Here is a 23,659-nt window from a genome sequence, read left to right on the forward strand (position 1 = left end):
GTGTCTGAGAATTGAAGACTTCATCTCTCTCTCCTCTGCTCTTCCTACCAAAGCTGATCTGCATCTCATTCGAAGATGGCATTCATTGTGTATTAAATATACCCACACGCTCTTTACAGACTAAAATGTATTTTAATTGTTCAAACGTGTGTACTTGTAATTGTTTCGGGAATACTTTGATTTTCCTTCTTTGAAAATGGAACATTTATAGGAACGGTGACTTTGTGATTTTTTTTTACTGCCTTCTTAAGACTTTTGTCTGCTCCGAAGTGAGGTAGTCCTTGTACTCGATGTCTTTAGGGAGCTTCTGAAATGCCTGTCATCATCTAGGATTAGCACCAACCTGTGCCTATTGCCTCGATCAAGTTCAACGATTCATTTACAACCAGAAGTCTTTTTTTTTTTTTTTAAGTTCATGGAAATTAATAATGCAAGATTTGAGCTTATTTTCCCACAGTTCTTTGTGAAGAAAGGAGCATTTGTGTCTGATTTGGGAGGTGTTAACTGCCAGAAAAATAAGGAAGTAGGTACAAACCTCACTGTTTTTTTTTTTTTAAGATTTTATGTATTTATTTGACAGAGAGAAATCACAAGTAGATGGAGAGGCAGGCAGAGAGAGAGAGGGAAGCAGGCTCCCTGCTGAGCAGAAAGCCCGATGTGGGACTCGATCCCAGGACCCTGAGATCATGACCTGAGCCGAAGGCAGCGGCTTAACACATGGCTTGACCCAGGCGCCCCTCACTGTGTTTTTGACAATAAGACTTAAAGATTGTTTATATATCCTTCCTAATGGAGAAATCAGCTATTTAAATAGATGCCATCAGTCTTATTGCCCACAGTGTCTGAATCATTGCTGTGCCTTTGAAGTGGCAGAGAATCAGTAGAGGGACACTTTTATAATGATAGTTATTTCCTTTTTGGTTCTGGCTATGAGGAAGTTAAGGACCAAATTTTATGCTCAGTCATGGTAACTGTGGTAACCCTTACTGTTATATTTGCTTGATCCTTTTTCTCTTGGCCCTGGTTTTCTTTATGTGTTATTGTATATAGTTTTGTGGCAGGTCTCTTCCATTTTAGTTTTTAAGGTATACATAAGTGAATTTACCAGTATAAGGTATGCAGCTTATTTTGAGTGCAGAGAACAAGGCATAGATAGAGCGGTAAAGAGATTTCTATTCCCCAGCCCTGGGGCCTGTGGTGTTGTCTGGGGGAGGCTTGCCTATTTTCCTACCTGAACAGCATCTTTCAGAAAGTTTCTCCTTTAAGAGCTGCTTTTCGTAGCCTGAACCCTATGTAGATGATAGCTGTGGCATTTGCATATTCATTAATTTTCTCAAACAGATCTGTTGTCGTTAAGAATTATATTTACCTTTTGAAAGGTCTGTACGCTGGTAGACATATTCAGCTTTGGTTACTGACGGTTTGTTTTCTGCCCTGCTCTGGAGGAGGGCAAAAGCTGGGTTTCAGAACCTACCCTACGTAGCCTCTGCCTTCAGGAAGTGGCAGGACACTTTGTGCGTACAGACTTTTCAAGAAGTTCTGTAGCACATAGACACGGCTTGGCTTCGCTGCACTCCCCAAATACGTGGCCAACTGACTGACTTTTGAAGTTTCCCCTTTTCACAATGTGGTGTTTTAAGCACCATCTTATCTTTTGTTGGGGCTTGTTATCTTGCAGATAGAATAAATGCAAAACTTGTTGAAGTAGCAGCATTTTAATACTTTTCACTTCACATCAATGCTAAGATTTTCCTCTGTGACTTTTTTTTTTAAATTTTTACTTTTTGTTGGAATGTGACATATATGCAGACAGATGTGTCACTGGTGTTTGCTTCATGACTTCTCTCAAACTGAGCAACCTGTGTAACTAGAAAGAACCCCAAATACATAACGATAGCTGGTTTTAAGCTTGCTGATAAAGTCTCATGCCACGTTACCTTCACTGCATTTGGAGATAATTTGGTACGACTTGATTTCTGGCTCAGGTACCAGCACAGTGGATCTGCATCAGGCAGGTGCTGCTGTTCTGTACACAGACACCCGGAAGTCCTGGGTCAGCAGGTCTGCCTCTTGTACGTGGAAGAGCAATTGAGTTCTCTCATGACCTTTGCTGCCTATGTTTGTGGTGTTCAAAGTGACTCTGGGGGTATCTAGGAGGCTCAGTTAAGCATCTGCTCTCGGCTTAGGTCCTGATCCTCGGGTCCAGTATCTAGATCGAGCCCTGCGTGGAGCTCCCTGCTCTGTGGGGAGTCTGCTTGACTCTCCCTCTGCCTCTCCCCTGTCCCACCCCCCCTTCATGGGTATGTGCTCACTCTCTTTCTGTCTCTCTGAGATAAATAAATAAAATCTTCAAAGTGACTGTTTTTCTAAGGGTTCCCATCATTGTGAAGATTTGCTTCAGCTTTCCCAGTAGAGTTGATGCTATTTGAGAGCATGTGTAGGTTTATGAGAAAGTGTTTGGCTCTTAAAAGTATGTGTCGCTTGGAACATCTGCTGTGTCTTCAGTCCATGCTACAACCCCGGGCTAAGTGAGTAGCCTTCGCGGCTCCGGCTGGCTGCTCACTTTGCTGGCTCCAGCACCCCCGTGTGGTTCTGTTCTTGGATCGGTGCCACATCATTTGCTTCCCTGCCACTTTTTCCATTCTGCACAGCTGGCCAGCTCCTTTTGTTTTGGTTGTACACGTTCTTTTCGTGTGTTAATACTTTTGTGTGGGTTAATGTAGCTTTGATCAGATTATATTCATGCTTGGTTAGAAAACCATTCTGTCTCTTTAAGATGGCCTTTGCAGATCTTTGTTCTAATGGATTAATTATATGTTGACCTTATAATCTAATTCCCAGGGGACAGCCTCTGTTTTCAAGTTGTTTTATGATAATTTAACACATCTCAGGTACAGATGAATAATATTTTGTTAGAGCAAAAGAAGCGTATGAATTCAGAAGAGAACTTTTCTTCCTCCTCCTTTTCCTGTTATTACATTCTTAAAGAAACTTACCATTCGGGACCATCAACCATGTGACATACGAGGTCCTCAACGGTGGTTGTCTTACAAATGCAGAAATTGATAAAAACAAAAGGCAGCATATTGATGAGGCCGAGCAGCTGCTGGCCTTCTGGGTCGCTCCCCCAGCCACAGTATTGCTCAGTGCTCTCCCCTGGCCACCCTACATGTCGGACTAGAATTGCCTTACTTGGGGTGCCTGGGTGGCTCAGTGTGTTAAGCCGCTGCCTTCGGCTCAGGTCATGATCTCAGGATCCTGGGATCGAGTCCCGCTTCAGGCTCTCTGCTCAGCAGGGAGCCTGCTTCCCTTCCTCTCTCTCTGCCTGCCTCTCTGCCTACTTGTGGTCTCTCTCTGTCAAATAAATAAATAAATAAAATCTTAAAAAAAAAAATACGCTAATCTAGAATTGCCTGACTTCCAAGTTCTAGCCCATCCATGGGAAAAGCCCGGTCATCCTTGTTTCAGGTGAACTTGGCACACTTCTATAACTAGAGCAAGAGGTCAAGGGTGAGTGTAGCCCGGCAGCCGTCGAGTTCCTTATAAAACATCCTCCTTCTAGAGGTGCCTCTAGGTTTGCTGTTCACAGGCTTTCAATCCGTTTTACCTGCTGACCTGAATGTATGACAAATACCTGCGACTTCCAAAGCCACCGTCGCCTCGCGTCATGGGGAGGTCGTCTGGTTTGACTGAGAAGGAGGTAGTCAGAGAAGAACTTCCCCAGGATCCTAGCTATGGTCTGCGCGCAGCTCTCGCCTTAGCTTTTGCTTCTGGTCCTGTCTCCATGTGGCGTTCTTGGAGCCTCCGTGAGTGTGACCTTCTTGTGTGGCCGATCTCTCATTCCCTCCCGTCTTCCTTCAGCATGCATAAGTGGCTGTAATAGCTCCTGTCTAGAAAAAATACGGAACAAAGACGGGAACACCCATCCTTCCAGCGGCCCCTCTGCTCTCTCCTTCCTCAGAGAAGGTGTTTCTGTGTACTGTCTCCACATCTCCAGTTATTCCTGGAACCTACCGCACTCAGCTCCTTGTGCCTCCACCAAAACCTGGCTTAAAATCAGCTGTCTGCGGGGTTTGGAAGGACAGGAAAGAAGTTTGATGGCATCGCTCTACCCAAACCATCTCTTACTAGGACCCGGCATTGGCAGGATGGGTGGCGACAAGTGGACCATGCCTCTCTATTGATGTAGTGTCCTAGAGCACGGACGTGGCCGGGCTCGCCTTCGCAATTTCTTTGCTTGTGACCTTAGACACATCCCTTCACGCTGAACTCATTTCCCCATGTGTGTGACAAGCCTAAAGTGTGTTCTACCTACCCCAGAGGATGGAGGACCAAAGGAAAGTGTTGTGAGAGCATTTGGAAAGCTGTAAAGTGCTGTGAAAACCAAAATAATCTTAAGAAGGAAGAAGAAATGAACAGGAAAACCCTCCCAACAATTTTAGCCTGGATGTGTGTACAGTGGACCCTTGAACAATGTGGGGGGTAGGGGCACCAATCCTGTCCCCCCCCCCAATGCTCACCATCAGAAATCCATGTACAACTTCTGATCCCCAAAAACTTAACTACCAATAGCCTACTGTTGACCGGAAGCCTTACTAGTGACAAGTAATTGATGGACACATATGTGTTATATACCGTATTCTTAGAATGAAATAAGCTAGGGAAAAGGAAACGTGGTTAAGAAAATCATATGGAAGAGAAAATACATTTATAGTAGTATACCGTATTTATTTTAAAAATCTATGTGTAAGAGGACCCACGCCATTCAAACCCAACCCTTTCCTGTGAATTGTAGGCCCCATATCCCCTCCTCACAAGAGCCCTGGGAGGGTGGCAGCTGTTCCTGTTTTACAAATGAGGAGACAGACTAAGAGATACACAAGGACTTGTGCAGTCAGCCAGCCGGTGAGGCGTCTGATGGGGGTCAGTCTGGCTCTGCAGCCCGCGCCCTGAACTGCTCTCGTGCTTTGCCTCCAAACTAACTACTCTTCCTCTGACATCACATTTAATTAGATTAGAGCTGCTTCTTTGAAAATACTGGTAACATCAAGACAATTACCTGGCAAGGCTCATCAAGAAAAAGGAGAAGAAACAAATATTTGACTTTAGGGATCAGGGAGTATAATGGAACGTGAAAATCACCCTAATAACTCTGTGTATAGCTGTATGGCAAAGATGTAAGACAATTCAAAGAAATGTTCTTCAGATAGTTCTTTAGGAAGAAAAGGCAAATTACCAAGTTGATCTTCCCTCATCCTCTTTAATACCTTGCCCTACCAAAGCAGCAAAAAATACTGATGCCAGAATTTAATATAGTTGTGAGGGGGTGGGAAGAAAGCTATAAAATAGTTAAATCCTAAGTAAAATATTAATAAGCTAAAGCCAGCTATCAATTAAGGTAATGATGTGCCTTGGCCAATTAGAATTTATTTTAGAAGTATAAAGATGGCTCAACTTTTTTTTTTTAATCAAATTAATCACCATAACAGGTCAAAGGAGAAAAATCATGATTATCATAAAGAAATTTCCAAAAGCACTTGAGAAAGTTCAGCCAGCTTTCCTGATTTAAAATCTTTGATAAAACAAAGAATAGGAGAATCCTTCCTTTATATGGTAAAATATATCAATGTTAACCCATCACCATATAGAGCATCTTCCCTCTGGATGCTTAAATGAAAAGTCTTATCATTAAAACTTGAAGGAATTCTGGGTTGTTCAGTGAAGTACTAATGTCAGGAGTAAGCAGGAGTACTAGTATTGAGCACTTTTTTGGAGGTTTTATCTAGTAAAGTAAGATGCTAAGTGAGTATAAATATTAAAAAGACCTTGATATCATTACATGTAGATGATCCAGTTATCCACCAAATAAATGGAAGCATTAATAGAGCTATTAAGAATTCAGTAATGTGGGTAGAAAATATGGAGCTCTAGCCGGTTAAGACAGAAGATTTACAATGTGCTCTCTTTCTGTCTGGACTACTCTGCCCATCCTGCCGGCTGTCTGTGGACTGTCAACTTTTTAAATCTGAAACTTCCCTCTGGTCTCCCTTTACTGTCTCCGGCACAGATCCAGAACCAGACTGGGCTCAAATCCCACCTGCACTGCTTTTGTCAGAGGGTAGCCAGGGGCAAGTCACTTAGCCTCTCGGCCTCAGTTTCCCTGTTTTTGCAGTGGGGATCAGAAGTGTTCCTCCAACAGGTGAACTCTATCAGAATGAGCTGAGAAACTGTCCCTGCCTATTGCTACACCTGACTCTGCTCTAGCTGTTTCTTGAAGGGGCGTGACTTGACATTTCTGTGTGTGGGTTTTTTTTTTTTTTTTGCAGGCTCCCTGCTGAGCAGAGAGCCCAATGTGGGGCTTGATCTCGGGACCCTGAGATCATGACCTGAGCCGAAGGCAGAGGCTTTAACCCACTGAGCCACCCAGGCGCACTTGTCTGATTTTGATTACTGTTGGTTTCCCTCACTGAACTATAATCATTTTAACAAAATTTTTTTCTTAATTTTTTTATCTTTAAAAATAAAGATTTTATCTTTACTTATTTGCCAGAGAGAGCGAAAGAGAGCGCAAACAGGGAGAGTGGCAGGCAGAGGGAGAAGTAGGCTCCCCCTGAGCAAGGAGACTGATGCAGAACTCGATCCTGCATCATGACCCTGAGATCATGACCTGAGCCGAAGGCAGACACTTAACGGACTGAGCCACCCAGGCACTCCTGAACTATAATCTTCATATGGAAGGACAGGGGTCGTTTTTGGTGTTGAAGACCACTGAGCAGTGCATGGAATGTAGTAGATGCTCAACAAATAAGTACTGAATCAGTGGTCATCCACCAATTTTCTTTTTAATCACACAAAACAAATTTGAATGTGTAAATTCTGTAGAAAAACTGTAAAGTTTTGCATAGGTTAATAAGAGTTGAATAAATAGATTAAATTTTGTAAAGAAGTACTCCTCCCCTCATTAATCTATAGTTTTAACAATTTTTATTAGTAAAAATCATAGAGTGGGGGCTCCTGGGTGGCTCAGTTGGTTAAACGTCTGAAGCTTGAGCTCAGCTCAGGTCTTGATCTCAGTGTTGTGAGTTCAAGCCCCACTTTGGACTCCATGCTGGGCGTGGAGCCTACCTAAAACAAACAAAAAAATACGAGAAAAAGTCACAGAGGGACTTTTTTGTTTTGCAACCTAAACAAAATGAAGTTTATCTCAAAGAAGAATGTTGATCCAAGTAGCCAAGAAACTTCTGGGGGAAAAAATGATGAGACTTTGCTTTACATTAAAATGTATGCATTTATTAAAAGGATGCAGTATTGAAACACTGTGGTACTACTGAAATCAGAATAAGCAGGTCATTATAAGGGATTAGTCTAGAAACCATAACAAGAAAATACAGGTTTATTGTAGAGAATTAGAATTTTAAAGATATTAAATTAAAAATCTTATTCAATCTCTCTAAGTTTGAATTGAAATAATGCAGAAGGAAATGTGCTCATATGGGGAAGTGTTTATACTGTTACATTAAAAGGGCAGTTACAAAACAGTGTATCTCCTTCCATTCTGACAACCTAATGGTAACAATAGTAGCAAACATCTTTTAGTTCTTTCTTTGTGCCAGAAACAGTACCAAATACTTTCCTTCTATCTCTTTGTTTAAATCAAGCACTCCTGTGAAGTAGATACTCTCATTGACCCTGTTTTACAAATGAGGAAACCAAAGATTGATTAAGGTAAGTCAGTGGCCAAGAGCTAGTAAGTAGTGGCAGACAGCAGGAATTCACAGCCAGGCCATCTGATTTTAGCATTGTCCCTCTTAATTACATTAATTACATTAAAATTTTCACATTGGCTCTCAATGTGTGGTAGTATTCTAAATGACTTTTATTTATGTTTTGTGAGTTTTCTGTATTTTCTAGAATGGACATGAGTTACTATTGTCATTTTAAAAATATCAGTGTCCATGTAGATGGGACAGTTATCTGTCAGAGCTGTTGTCACAGGATGTAAATAGTCTCAAAGATTCCTTTAAAAAAATAAATAAAAGTCTAGAAGACAGCCCCCAGTGACTATAATGTGAAGGTGGTATTCAAATTAATAATTTAATGAGTGGCCGGAGATAATATTCTCTTCTCTATCTTAGGCTAGAAGAGTTGAAGTAATCTGAGACTTACCAAAGGAAATCCATGATTTACAAAAGAAGAGATACCAAATAGCCTGTAAACCAAAAGTTGGACCCCACTAGTGCTATTTTCAGATTAGGAAGAGATTTAAAAAAAAAAAAAAAAAAAAAGCAGTACTCTGAGAGGGAAACAGACTGTCTTCGACACTGGTAGGTGGGAATAAAATTGTTATTACCTGCTGGGAGGAAAATGAGTGAAAGGTGAAGGTCTTCTCACTGTTTACACCCTTTGCCTCACCAGCTGTACTTGTTAGCATTCAGTTTAGTTGCCAAACTGGGCGATTTTGCAAAAAGATCTTGCAAAAACCGGGTCAAGCATACTTAGGAAACACTTGATGTTAAAGGGCAAAGGACATCCTAATTACCCAAAGACAGGGGGTAGGTAAGTTTCATGCAAGGAAGTGCTCTGTGGCCACTTGAAATTATACAGATGGATATTTACTGAAACAGAAATGAATTCCATGAAGTGGAGGGATTGTTAGAAATAAGGCCACCTTTGTGCCGTGCTTACCATGTGCTTAGTGTATGTCAAGTTCTCCAATGTAGCTTTAAAAAGAAATGGCTTATAAATCAGTGTGTATCCAGTTAGCTACCCGCAACTACTACTGGTTCTTCACCCTTCTCAGACTAAAGCCTTTCTCATGGTGCAGGACTTCCCCCAGCCTGAATGCTCCTTTTCCAACCTCATATTTTTTATTTTCCAACACCGACTCCCATCAACGAGTGTTGTCTGCCTGCTGCCCCGTGATATTTTCTTACCCTTTTTCTTGTGTGTGCACCGTGCATCCCACCTGGAGCACCCACAGCCTTTCTGTACCCCAGTCCAAACCCGCCCATCCTTTTAAACCCTGCCTGTGCCTTGTGAAATTTAACCCTTCCAGCTTCAGTAATTGCTCACCATCCTGGCCTGCTTTGGCCTAACAGGTCTGGTCTCCGGTTGTTAAGACAGACACAACTGAGAATTCATCTCAGTCAGTTCACGTGGCCCCTTGAACATAATCTGATGCTCTTTAATGGCTGCTGAGTTACATCATATCTTCAAAAATAATTATTGGGGGGCACCTGGCTGGCTCAGTTGGTAGAGCACATGACGCTTGATCTCAGCATCGCGAGTTCAAGCCCCAATCTGGGCATGGAGCCTACTTAAAAAATAAATTAAAAAAAATTATTGAGACTAAATTCACATAACCTAAAATTATCTGTTTTCCAGCGAACCGTTCAGTGGTGTTGAATATAGTTACTGTGTTGTACAACTACCCCAAAACATTTTTGTCATTCCAAAGTAAGCCCCTTTACCCACTCAGCAGTTTCTCTCCCTTCCCTCCTTCAGCCAGCAATGTGCATTCTGTCTCTATGGATTTACCTATTTGGGTTATTTTGTATCAATGGGATCATACAATAGGTGACCTTTTGTTTCTGGCTTCTTTCACTTTTGTTTTGGAGGTTCTTATATATTATTTCTGTTTGGGGGGTTCTTTCCTATTGTATGAATTAGTATTCTTTTTAAAAATTTATCTTTAATATTTGAATATTGAATATGCAAATTCAAATGAAACATTTTAAAGTGTTTCATAAATATACTCAACCCATCTTTTGGCAATTTCGTCCAATACAGCAATTACATTGATTTCTAACAAAACAAATGTTATTGCTGAGGCAAAGGGTGTAAACAGTGAATAAGGACTTTCATATGGGCTGCACCTTTGAATATTTCCAAAAACAGGCAAGCATTTTAGATGTTGCTTAGAGTGAAGTCTCGCAACTGTGAAATTCTGTAAGTGAGCTGAAGTATAAATGTAGGTTTATTATTATAGGAGTAAGGTGTTGTACTAATTCATGATTGTAGTATTTCCTTTTTTAAGGCTGAATAATATTCTCCTGGATGTATATGCCACGATTTACCCATCATCTTTTGATCTCTTTCTACTGGCTGGTTATTACAGTGCTTCTATGAAGATGCCTGTACATGTCCTTGTTTGAGTTCCTGTTTTAGTTCTCTGGGTTGTATACCTGGGAATGGACTAGTGGGACTGTATGGTAATTCTGTGTTGAACTTTTTGATGAGCCAGTAAACTGATTTCCACAGCAGCCAAACCCTCTTTATAGCCTCATCAGCAGTGTACAGGCGGCTCTAATTTCCCTACATCCTTGCCAACACTTGTGATTTCCCATTTTTGAAAATAATATAGCCATCCTTGTGGGCATGAAGTGATACCTCATTATTGTTTGATTTGCAGTCCCTAATTAACAATGGTGTAGAGCATCTTTTTTTTTTTAAGATTTTATTTATTTGACAGAGAGATCACAAGTAGGCAGAACAGCGGGCAGCAGTGGGGGCAGACTCCCCACTGAGCAGAGAGCCCAACGCGGGACTCAGTCCCAGGACCCTGAGATCATGACCTGAGTCGAAGGCAGAGGCTTAACCCACTGAGTCACCCAGACACCCTTCCTTTGCCCATTTTTTAATTAGGTTGTCTTTTTCTTGTTGAAATCAGGAGATAATTTATATATTCAGGATACTAGACCCCTTACTTAGTACATACTTTCTTTTTTTTTTAAGATTTTATTTTTAAGTAATCTCTATACCCGACATGGTGCTTGGACCTAGAAACCCAAGATCAAGAGTCGCACGTTCTAGCCAACTGAGCCAGCTGGGCATCCCTGTACTTCTCATTTAACGTTAGATACCCCCCCCCACCAGCTCGACTTGGGTCTCCCCTTTGTGATTTTTAAAAATCCCTGGTAAGTGCTGCGGGGTAGGAGATGTCTACCAAAAGATCTTATCAGCTACTCTATTAATGACTGGTCGGGAGGGCATTTGAAAACCACAGAATGTTACACAGCTATAAAGTGGAAGACAAGATGCCCCTTTTAGTGTTTTATTGCTTTGTCCTTAGTTTGGTTTTGAGGATTCTTCACATTATAATTCATGGTTAGACACCTAAGAGCCATACATTTAAGGTGAGGAGAATAACCAGGAATGTTTGCTTTTCAGAGTCCTCCTTTTTGAACTTCCACGACTCAGACTGCGAACCCAAAGGACCACCACCCTGTGACTCATTGCTTTCCCTCAACACTGAAAAGATTCTGGTATGTGTCTTCCATTCATGCCTTCCGGTTTTGTGAACTACAGCACAGTGGTACTGCTTTCAAAAGGAGGAGGTCACCTCTGTTTGTCAACTAGGAGTTGGTTGGGTCAGATAAAAATGGAGTGTCTGGTATTTTTAGTCTCATTGAATTATTATGACTTATGCATTGGGTGGTTGATCATTCTAGATCTAGATTTTTTACTTTTTTTTTTTTTAAGATTTTATTTATTTATTTGACAGAGATCACAAGGAGGCAGAGAGACAGGCAGAGAGAGAGGAGGAAGCAGGCTCCCTGCTGAGCAGAGAGCCCGATGCGGGGCTCGATCCCAGGACCCTGGGATCATGACCTGAGCTGAAGGCAGAGGCTTTAACCCACTGAGCCACCCAGGCGCCCCTAGATTTTTTACTTTTAAGTTCCAGGAATAAAGGGGGAGATCATGGCAGGACTTATCTCTAGAAACTTCATGTATTTGAAGGTATCATGTATCTTCTTTTTCCAGTCTTTGCCTGTGTGGGAATCTTTTATGTTTTTAATTATCAGTACCTGCCAAACTGTGTAGGAGACCTTGCCACTCTAGCAGTGAGCACTGGGAGCTGTGTAACGCCTCTCTCTGCCTAGCCATGGCAGCACATATGCTCCTCCAGGCTCGCTGCCTCGGGGTGGAAGGCCCTGCTTTTGGCTCACACTTCATTCAGTGAAGCTGAGTGGTTCTTTCGGTGCCCAAGGCTAACATATTTTTTTCTCCAGACCTTTTCCTTCAACATCCATGTAGATACTGTTTGCTTCTTTCATTTAAAATTTCCCTTTAGGATAGATACTCTTTCTTCTCCAGACAGAGCTTTGCTTTTACATGTGAGAACTACTGAAAACAGGTAGAAATTGCAAACTAGAGAATGATCAACAGTTTTTACCTAGTTCACTGCTTAGTAGTCAACCTGCTATATGGAAAAACTTCAGTTAGACTGGTGTCAAGCCAGAGTGCGCTACCTTGTAAAGTACTGAGTTGGCCATCACTAAAAGCATTTAAGAAGAAATTGGGTAATCCCCACCTTGGGTAGATGATTAGATTCTTAGAATTATTAGGGACCTACCTTCTTATTGACAGGAGTTCAGATATTTTCTATGTGTTACATTTCTAGTTTAAGATGACACTAGCCAGTAACCTATGGGAGAAAGCTCATCAATCTTGGCCTTTCATTTTCCCTAGGTTGGAAATATGGGAGTCCGACTATTCATTTCTTCATTAATTCTCCAGATATTTATTTTGCACCTATTATGTGCCAGGCGTTGTGCTAAGTAAGTACTGGGAATACCACAGTGAGCCAGCTAGCCTCAGTCCCTATGCTCGCGACTCCTAGGCACTAACCCAATAATTACACAAAAGTAAACATAAAAGGTCGACATAATCCCCCTTAAATTAGGGGGAGCAGGTAGGACAGTTTTCAGTAATGGAAATGTAAGCAGGGACCTGACAGTTGGGTTGGAGTTAGTCGCCCAGGGAAGTCGGGCTGTGTGCAGAAACTTCCTTGGTCACAGCTTCTCACCACTGTCCCTGGAGGGTATCAATAGATTCGGTATCAGAAGTGGGAAAGATTCTGATCAAGAAGTCAGTTTGTCCATACTATACTTTCCTGCCCACTTCTGTCAGGATTTATTTCTAATAAAATAAAAGCACTTAGCTCAGATAGGCTCCCCAGTAGAGTCTTGATGTTGTTTGGTAAATGATTCCTTTTTATGGGATTTCATTTGTGTTGTCTTCCGATATCTTTCTGCACAAAGGTTTGGCAAATGGGTGACTCTGCTTGAATACTGGATTTTTTTAAGCACTAAAAGCATTATTCATAGACTCCTTTTGGGCTCTTAAGCCATTTATTAAGCAGGAAAATCTTTTACCTCTGTGTGCTTATCTGTGACCATCTGACAAAGAGGAAAGTCTCATGTCTGGTCACACCCGGAAGTACGCACTGTGATGTCTTCACATGTTGTTAATCTGCCGGTAGAATTTTCAGATGTTTCGTTTTGTCTGGGGTCCTGAATGGGGTGAAGTGAGCATCCTGCTGACATGGGATGCCCTTCTGGCCTATAGGCTTTAAATTGTGTTCTAACCCCAGAGGTAGCTTCTTCTTGATCTGTTTAACCTACTTATTTTTTTAATTTAAATTCAGTGAATTAACATGTAGTGTATTATTAGTTTCGGGTGTAGAGTTCGGTGATTCGTCAGTTGCAAACAACAGCCAATGCTCATCACATCATGTGTCCCATCCCCCGCCTCCCCTCCAGCAACCCTCAGTTTGTTTCCTATAGTTAAGAGTCTCCTATGCTTCGCCTCCCTCTCTGATTTCGTCTTGACCCGTTTTATAGGCATACTAAATACCACACTGTATCTGAACATAGATTTTGAGAGTACAGGGTGTTTAAATGGAAATGCCTTGTTACTGTTATTTGACTCAGTGAAGCCCAAGGAGCCACAGTTCATTACTACTAATAAACACCAGTCATTAGCTGAATAGCACATACAGTAGTTGGAAGAGCATCTCGTGTAAAATTATTTGGCTAATCTATGCCTGTAGGTGTCTACTATGCATTTTTAAAAAGAGGAACTCCGTTAATCAGGATGTCACTGGGTTCTAATCCTGTGGTTTTGCCAAAAGCCACAAATCTTCAATCTCTATCTTAGTTTTTGCGGTCTCTTGTGTGTGTACACGTTTTAATCATGTCTTAGGCGAGTCTGGTGTGGAGGAATCACATTAACATGTGCCCTGTAACTACACACATCACAAGTTAGCATCACCAGCTGAATCTTTCGGTGAAGGGACAGCTGTTGTATCAGACATGATTTGTTTCCGAAACACTACGGAGCTGTCATTACATACAGTAGACCAGTACTGCCTATAAAATCATTCCAGTTCCTAAGAGAACTTATTTACTCGTTTTCCCCCGGTTTCCATTCTTGTTTTAGCTTTCCTGCCAAATGTGCGTCTGTCTGTATAATTTCTTCGTAGGCAGATTTACTGCCTTCAGTAGGAGGGAGAGGTGTTCATCTGCTGTGCTTTTTCACTAGAACGGCTTGTTTCTTGGTCAGATTGTGTTGGTCCTTTGCTGGCATCATCTCCGTACAACTTGTAGCTCTTCTTTCTAAAATATTTTTAGTTTAAAAAGCAACATTCTGTCATCCAGCCCCATGGGAGGGCTGATGGCTAGAATGTGATCTTTGCAACATGATCGAGGTCACTAAATAGTTTCTGCAAATGTGGAGGGATCATGAGGCAGCCAGCAGGATGCGTCCCCGTGAAAGTGAAAAGTAACTTGTTCTTAGAAACAGAACCACTGGGGCGCCTGGGTGGCTCAGTCGGTTAAGCGCCTGACTCATGGTTTCGGCTCAGGTCAGGATCTCAGCGTCATGGGACTGAGCCCTGCTTTGGGCTCTGCGCTCAGCACAGAGTCTGCTTAAGTTTCTCTGTCCCTCTCCCTCCCCCTCTGCCACTCCTCCCCCAACTCCCGCTCTGTCTTTCCCTCTCTCAAATAAAAAAAAAAAGTCAAAAAAAGAAACAGATCCACTAATGCTAGGGGAGGAGACACATCAGTCACACCACAAGCTATGTGGTACACATAGCTATGAAGTACACGATTGGTATATATTAAAGTGAATCTTTTTTTCCATATCAATCCAATGGAGCTTTAATTTTTTTTTAAATATTTTATTTATTTATTTGTCAGAGAGAGAGAGCAAGCACAGGCAGACTGAGTGGCAGACAGAGACAGAGAAAGAAGCAGGCTCCCTGCTGAGCAAGGAGTCCAGTGTGGTACTCGATCCCAGGACACTGGGATCATGACCTGAGGTGAAGGCAGCCACTTAACCGACTGAGCCACCCAGGCGTCCCATGGAGCTTTAATTTTTTTAAAAAACGCAGGTCTTCATTCGAAACCTTGTCTTCATCTGTGGTAAGCTAAAATGTATGTTCGTCTGTTTCTTTTTCAGAGCCAGGCCAAGTCAATTGCAGAACAAAAGAGATTCCCATTTGCTACAGATAATGACAGCACAAACGAAGAGCTAGGTGAGATTTCAGTCTGGGGGAGGGGGCAAGCCTGGGGCATCTGCCTAGATTTTATGATTCAGTGCCGAGCTGGGAGGCAGGGTGCTGGGGGAGAAAGCACATGGACGTGGGCCTGGCCAGCAGGAGCCGTGTGTTCTTGGGTGGGGCATTCAACCCTGTGCGAGTTGGTGCGTTACATGTCAGTATAATAGGAAACAGAGAAAATACGGGGTCTGGAGAAAATGATCAGTAAGAACCTCTGTGTTTCTCTGGACGTTAACAATGATGGTAACGGGTCCTTAGGCATGCTTATCATTCATTAAAAGTAACTTGTGCTGTCATCAAACAGGAACAACACAGACATGAAAGCAGAGGAGACTCACACCTACTGCAATCTTCTGTGTAATAAAATAGCCAGGTATAAGTTAATTTTACTGTGTGTGTGAAAAGGTTGAGTTCATTCGGATCCGCAGAGGGGTCCTGTAGTTTGCCTTGCTGGGGGCCTGTTTTCAAGCAAGCTGGTTCCTCCAGGGTCTGATACGCACTGGGTATGCCTCGCCCGTGGTCAGGTCAGCTCGCTGTTGAAGGAGTGAAAACAAAATTGAATACAGGACTGAAGAGGGCATGTGGACAGACTTCACAGAAGCACTGCTCCTGCCTGGTGGCCTGAAGCACCTTCGGAAATTCTTTTCTATCTGATTTACATGTAATTATTTTATCCTTTCTGTGGCCATGTGCATTTTATATTAAGGCGGAACACCTCAGGGCACTTGGCTGGTGCAGCTGGTAGATCTCCCGACTTCTGATCATGAGTTCAAGCCCCACACTGGACCTCGAGCTTACTTAAAAAAAAAAAAAAAAAATACTGAGCACTTCTTGTATTGGCTCCTTTGCTCTGTTAGTGCAGATGATTAAGAGTTGACTGTTTTGAAAGTATTAATCAATTTTTGGTGATGTTCTTTGAGTAGGCTCTGAGAATTAATTATCTGTTAAGAAATTAGATTTGTCTTTTCTGAGGTGCCTGGGTTCTGGTGAGCATCTTCATTTTTTAAGTCCTGAATTAAGAGCCCAGGATGTGCCAGGCCTGTTCTGTGCTCTAAGACTAATCCTGCTAGACCTCTAGGCCCTAAGCTGCCTTAGGATCTTCCATATCACAATATTTTTTCCTTGGAAGAGCAGCTTCTGTCAATTTACACGTTGCTAGGAGATGTGGAATTGCTGGATAGTCATGATTTCTGTGAGAGTTCCAGTGCTTTCTTTATGTCTTTGGACTGCCACAACAAAATTTAGATCCTAATAGCTATTTTATAGTTTTGCAAGATTTGGGTTTTTTTTTTTTTAATGGATACTTTTAGGTTTTTCTCGAAAAAGTGTTTACCTTTAGATAGAAAGATTTGAAAGGTGCATTTGGTTTTATTTAACTGGACTTCAACAGCCTAGCCATGGAGAACAATTTAAACATGTTCCTAAGTACAGTAATATTTATCCCCTAAAACTATATTTGTTTTTATGGGTCACTTACTCATTTGTTTGTTCAGTAGATATTATGGGGAGAGAGCTAGGAAAATTCTAAAACTTCAGATCTGAAAGGAATGTAAGAAGATGTCCTAGAAGCTTGTTAAGCAAGACCCAGAAAGAGGTGAGAAGTGGTTGAGGTCGCCATGATCACACCGCTGTTGGGTAGCAGAGCCAGAACCCGAGCCCAGATCCTGGCTTTCTGAGAGATGGCCATCTTCCTGCCTTCAAAGAAGGACGCGTCTGCATTTCCATCACTGTTCATGTGATCATCCAGAAATTCAAACCGTTTTTGCCGTCTAGCCCAGCACACAGCAGTTTCGGTACAGCCTTGATTTATTTCAGGGGAGTGTGTTAGGGGAGGTCCCAGAGCAGGCAGCCTGGGTCCTTTGTCTCCCCTCATTGCCTTCAGTCGTGTTCAGCTGTACTGTGTTTCATCTGCTTGTCTTTGAACGGAGATAAGAACTGTACCTGCCTCCCTGCGATCATTACTACATGGAAATGGACAGAGTGCCACGCACACACGTGTCACACTTATTTTGACTGCTCATGTTCCTGGCCCCCCCACCAGAAGTGTCTCTGCTCTTGTTCTCTGAGGCATCTGAATGGGATCCATTCGTATCATTCCAAATACGAATTTGACCTTAATTTTATCTTTTTAAACAAATTGTGACAAAACCAGCCCTCTTTAGTTTGAAGAATGCCCCCAAAGCTGTTGTCTTATTATGACATTCAGTGCTTCTGAAGTTTGTTTTTCTCAGGTTAGTTATGGGGACACTCTAAGTCTCTTTCTGCATAGAATGTTTTTACTCCTTTTGACTCTCAGGACATATCAGCTCTTCACGCCAGTAAGAAGTTTTAGTTGTCTGTCCCCTTGAACACCTCTTAGGTTCTAGGACTGGAGTCTTGGGATAAAGGCTTTTTTTGCGAAGAAATGTGATCAAAATAGTAGTATTGTGTTGAGTGAGGAATACAGTTTTTTCGGGGATATTTGGAGATTTAAGGAGTTAGGGTAAATTTTATATATGAAAAATAATCTAGATTACCAGTAATATAATAATGTAATATCGATGGAATGTAATCTAGACTGCCAATAATTTATTGCATTTTGGACAGGTGAAAAAATTTAGTTCACCTATTGCTGTGTTTTAAGAGGTTGTCATGGCTCGAATTTCAAAATACCAGTTACTAACACCATTTGATCAGAAACTGTGTATTCATCTTTAGTGTATATTTTGAGTAGTGTTTGACTATATTTTGAACAGAAGAGGTAGGAAAAAGACCACTATTGCATTGCGCTGGTGTGAATTACACATTCTCTTAATATGTATTAATTTGAGCCTCAGCTTTTGTAACTCGGTCACTGGCAGTAAGTTCAGCACCCCCAGAGGCTAAGATCCATGGTGCTGTATGGGTATTTCTTGGAACTGTCACGGTAAAATCACATTGCCATGTTCTGGACTTATTCAGGCTTCTCACTAGCTCTTCTGATAGATTGAGAGGAAACATCACAAAACTTATTTGTATTTGAAAGTGAGTGATGGACCCAGAAAAAGATAATTACTTCTTGTAGGCGATGTTTTATAGATGGCTTTAATAATTTAATTCTTGAGAGCACTGGAGACTGATAGCATGTGCCAAGTGGTGGAAGCATTCAAGTACATCTTATTAACTTCCCGGTTTTCTTTAACTGCTTCTGGTCCTTGGAGCTGCCTGTTAGGACTCGGCAAAGAATTTATTTACTGATTCTGCTTGGAGAGCCTTCATTCTTTCCTTTCATATTTTTGTATTTTGTTTCATAGCTATTGCTTACGTGTTGATTGGCAGTGGACTCTATGATGAAGCGATAAGACATTTTTCAACAATGCTTCAGGTAATTTTTCTTCTTAATTATGAAATTTCAAGTTGATGGTTATGACAGAAATACAGACATATGCGTGGCTAGAGTCTGCAAGAATGTATTGCTTTTAGGATCATATAAGAAGGTAAAGGAAATCGGCCCTGACTGAGCACTTTGTTGGCGCAGGCCTTGAAACGGTGCTCGCATTTAATCTTTGCAGTATTAACTTTATTTTAAATGAGGAAAATGAGATCAAATGAGATGAAGCAATTTGCTCATAGTCTCCACACCGCCCCCATCCCCGCCAAATAAAAGAAAAAAACCAAAAACTAGTTTAGTTCACTTTCCTCTCTACCATGCTATCTCCCATAAAACGTGGATGCTGGAAGTTCCTGGACGTCCATATGTTTACTTTCCATGCAGGAGCTGATCTGCATGGTTCCACTCATGGATTTGTTTCTCACCAAAGTGTAACTGTGGGACTCTTCAGCAGAAGTACTGACCCTTTCCTGATGGATGGCTGCTTTAAAAATGCATAAATTAAGATAAAAGGCTTGAACAAAGGTCTAAGAGTTGCAGGGGAGACCCGTAATGCAGCCTAACATTGTTGGCCTTATACCCCTTATCTTTATTTAGCTGTGTTCTTGTGGAGCAGACCATTATCGATACATTGTCGATAAGTCTATATAGTAGACTACAGTGAAGAAATGTGACCTTTAGAGTTGAAGATACCCATGTTCTAATTCCCTGTACTGGTTGTTTCCAAGTTATTTTACCTCCTGGCTCATGGAGATAATAACCATAACCTCCAAAACTATTCTTGTTAGGTGTTTTTTTTTTTTTAAAAGATTTTATTTATTTATTTGACAGACAGAGATCACAAGTAGGCAGAGAGGCAGGCAGAGAGGGAGGGAGAAGCAGACTCCCTGCCAAGCAGAGAGCCCAATGTGGGGCTCGATCCCAGGACCCTAATATCATGACCTGAGCTGAAGGCAGAGGCTTTAACCCACTGAGCCACCCAGGCGCCCCTCTTGTTAGGTTTAAATGAGATATTCTATAAAGTCCTTAGTACCTAGTGCCTGGCGCATAATAAGTGCTCAGTTAATTTTAGCTCCTCAAAGCACCGTTCTAACAAATTCCTGTTCATAGAACAAACAGATAATTTACAATCCAGCAGGTAAAATTCATTTAAAAATATTAATTTTGAAATTCCTGCTCTACTTTTTTTCTTCTTTAAACATAGAATTAATTATATTGACAATTCTGTCTTCGTTCCCAAAAAAAGTCACAGAGATAGTTTTAGGGATGACTTCAAAGTCCCCAGATCCAAACAGTTGTATGTTTGAGTGCTTGTATGGAGTGACAGTCTTCAGTGGTGTTCAAAGTATGAAGGGTAGATTCTTAGTAGTTTTACAAATCACCTTTCTGGTAGGCATTGCAGTACTTAAAAAGGTAAGCAAGCACTTCACACAATTAACACTTGGCCCTGGTTTGGCAGGGAGGTTTTGGTACATTTATAGGAGAAATGTTGGTTAATGTATGGCAACTAATAGCAGAAAACGATGAGAACTTGCCAATATATTATCAATGCATTCAACTTTTTAAAAAATATTATCGTTGCAGTTGAAGGCAATATAACAATGTTAAAGAAAGAACCCTAAATAAAAAATTTCCTAATTCTGCCACTCTACCATTATTGAAGTTTTTTGCTTTTGACCTTTTCAAAGTATGCATTTGTGCTTTGTAATTTGAATGTCTACTATTTTGTATTACTTTTCCACTGGAGTTTATACTGTAAATTTTTCTCAGTATTTCTAATCTTATGCTTTTAATAGCTCTGTACTGTCCCTCGTGTTGTCCATTTATTGTTGTAAAACTTCTTTCTCTTGCAACTGCATTCAGAAAGTCAGAATTTCTCTCTTTGTGCCAAGAAAAGGTCTTAATATTGAAATTTCATAGATCATGTTCATCAGTCTGCAATACAATGGGTTGCTTTCAAGTGGGAAATTTCTCTTTGAGAATGTGTGGTTCATAAGGTGGGACTCCTTTTCTGCTGATGTAAGCTGTTGACGGGGCAGGAGCAGACTATGGGGAGCAGCCGAAGTTCAAATACTTCTGGCCCATAGAAGACAGACTGAGTGACCACTTAATAACATATTTTGATGAAGAAACAAGAGTGCCTTTTTCTGTCCTGCTGGTGCTTTTCTTAGATTTCTGTCTTCTCTCCTTTTATTTTGGTACTTCGCAGCCTTTTCCACATCATGACACAGGTAGATAATCCTGTTTGCATCACCCTGGGAGTAAACACAGGACCAAATTTAGATGCATCTGGATGGAGCTCAGTGAAAATTTGTCACATTTTCTTTGTGTTATATAACTATATATATATATATATTATATATAATAAAGATTGATAAAATACACTAAAATTCTTTTCAAAAAATTTAATTTTTTAGGGGCGCCTGGGTGGCTCAGAGGGTTAAGCTTCTGCCTTCAGCTCAGGTCATGGTCTCAGAGTCCTGGGATCGAGCCCTGCATCAGGCTCTCTGCTCAGCAGGGAGCCTGCTTCCCCCACTCTCTCTACCTGCTTCTCTGCCTACTTGTGATCTCTCTCTCTCTGTCAAATAAATAAATAAAATATTTTTTAAAAATTTAATTTTTTAGATTTTTATTTATTTGTCTATTTGATAGAGAGAACATGAATAGGGGGAAGGGCAGAGGAAGAGGGAGAAGCAGATTTTCACTGAGCGAGGAGCCCAATGCGTGACTCGATCCCAGGACCCCAGGATCACACCCTGAGCTGAAGGCAGTCGCTTAACTGACTGAGCCACCAGATGCCCCTGTTCAAAAATGTTAATAAGAAACTCAGTCCTGTTTTTCCAGAATTGAGGTTTTATGTTCAAAAGTGATGCACATGATTCCTATTTAAGAGCTTTCCATTTTCATCGAATTCTTGATAGCCGATCTCATCAGGAAACCACACAAGTAGGGGGTAGCAGGTGTCTGAAGAAGAGTTAGTGCTCTTTCCCCAGTTGACCAAAACTCCTTTTCGTACCATGAATCAGATTTTGCAGAAGTCAGTCTCTTCAGGTTATATTTCAAAAGCACGAGACTTCTTTATATCTGACTGCGCTTCCTTTACTTTCATGGGCAAATGCAGTGGAACTCTTGTGGTAATCACATAGGTTTTTGTCCCAGCATTGCTTTTCCATGGCCCGGGTTCAGGAGGGCAGTTTGCTATCACCCTGCAGCCTTGCCCTCTTCGTCCTAGGACTGGCCCAAGTACCCCTGTAGAGCCCGCCGCCGCCGGGTGTCCTCCTGTTGCTTGTGGGGCCCACACACCTGCTGACACTCTCGATCTGTAAGCCAGCTGGCGGCCTCCAGTAGCTCTGCAGTGGCAGCCCCTGGTACACAAACTTTTCAGGGTTTTTGAGTTCACATATGCTTGATAAAACTTATCTTTCGGACAGCCCAGGAACTCCAGTATGCCGCAGCAGAGTGTGGACTCTGGTTCCATTCACAGGAAGCTGAAAGCCATTGGGACCATGAGGGCTTGGCTTGTATTAGAGTCACCATTTTTACAACATCGTTTAGTGTGACATTGGGATCTGTGCGTGAGGGCTGCCTAGAATTCCAGAATGACCTTCTGCTGTAAAGCTCTGAAACCTTCCTTTTGTCTTAGCTGTACCACGTGGAGCAAACTCAGATGATATATCCCCAGTCTCTGCTGTTGTGAGCTGTGTTTGAGTAGTTATTTAACTACGGGATATGCGGTACATGTATAAAGGAAACAGAAATGCTCCTCGGGTTTCTCACTGAACACAGCTTCAAGCATAATAGATGTGTCAGACTGCACTGAAAACTTGTGATTGAAAAGCTTGTGCATTCGTGTTGTCTATACATCACTGTCCTTCCTCTGGTGTCCGTGCAGTGACAGCGGTGCTCTGGGAAAGTGGGACATTCCCCAGCTGCCATGCTGCTTTGGTCCCCAGGCAGGGCTTGGTAACATTAGTGGTGCAAAAATCGACTGAGGCCTTTGTTATTAATTGTGGGAACTTGAGCTCATCTGATTTGGGTAGACTGAATTCATAAAAGTGTTTGTTTATTATTTTACATCAGCAGACAAAATGTGAACTTGCCTCTGCATACGATCTGTAAAAATCCTTCTTGTAATTAGGTGCGTGGGTCTGCCAGTTGGGCAAACCTGACTCCTCATTGCCAGCGCTGAGCAGGGGCTCGCTTCAGTTCGTTTGTCTTCGATTTAGTGACTTTTGAATTTTAATCAAAAAGCCAGCTTTTCTGGTCGAAAAATAAATATTTATAAAATTTAAGTCACTGTGTAAATGGTATAATGAGGACAGTAAATGAGATCTTTTTGGATGTAAAAAGATCGATGTCTTGGGAATTGAGACATCTAATGGACATGACTCCAATAAGGTAACTGTTGTATTATACCATGATTTTGCATTTGCATAAAGTAAGTAAGATTGGAAGATTAAAATACTAGTTTTCATTTAAATCATTTAAAATTCTGAGCACTGGGTGTGGTGCATAAACAATGAATCTTGGAACACTAAAAAAAGATAAAATTACAATATTGAAAAAATTTCTGAACACTTGATAAAATGTAAATAGTTAGATGTATATACTCAAAAAGTATTTTTGAAAAATGGATATTCCGAGCCCAATTTGCTTTTAGAAATAGACATTGGATTTTATTTGAAAGTATAGTTCATTATGACATTTCATAAAGAGTTTTGACTTCTTGTTAACATCCAAAGCCAATCACAGATAAAATAAAGTAATAAAGCTGTATCAAGCAAGGAAAGTAATAAAATCCACCATCTACATTTAGGAACCCTTATCTCACTAGATTACTACTGAGATAACAACCACAGCAATCCTTTACAGATCCTTCTCTGATTTAGGTTTTCTTATTCCATTTATTCTTTCTTTTGAGAACTTTTTTTCAACAGCATGGAAGGACGTATCATTACTGTTGTTGT

The 23,659-nt window shown here is 41.3% G+C and overlaps 1 protein-coding gene across 5 annotated transcripts in view; it reads left to right on the top strand.

Annotated features, from left to right (window-relative positions):
* The window catches only part of TTC13 (tetratricopeptide repeat domain 13), a 74,748-nt gene that overhangs the window by 4,295 nt on the left and 46,794 nt on the right, over positions 1-23,659 (top strand). For 4 of the 5 annotated variants that reach the window (XM_044239377.1, XM_044239378.1, XM_044239379.1 and 1 more), the window contains exons 2-4: positions 11,170-11,264; positions 15,244-15,319; positions 18,616-18,686. In XM_044239377.1, coding sequence (XP_044095312.1) covers positions 11,170-11,264; positions 15,244-15,319; positions 18,616-18,686 — 242 coding nt within the window. Of the gene's footprint in view, positions 1-11,169; positions 11,265-12,471; positions 12,561-15,243; positions 15,320-18,615; positions 18,687-23,659 lie in introns of those variants that run through there. The other variant, XM_044239381.1, reaches the window with a different exon arrangement.

The sequence above is a fragment of the Neovison vison genome, chromosome 2, assembly GCF_020171115.1.
Source record: "Neovison vison isolate M4711 chromosome 2, ASM_NN_V1, whole genome shotgun sequence".
In the NCBI taxonomy this organism is placed as follows: domain Eukaryota; kingdom Metazoa; phylum Chordata; class Mammalia; order Carnivora; family Mustelidae; genus Neogale; species Neogale vison.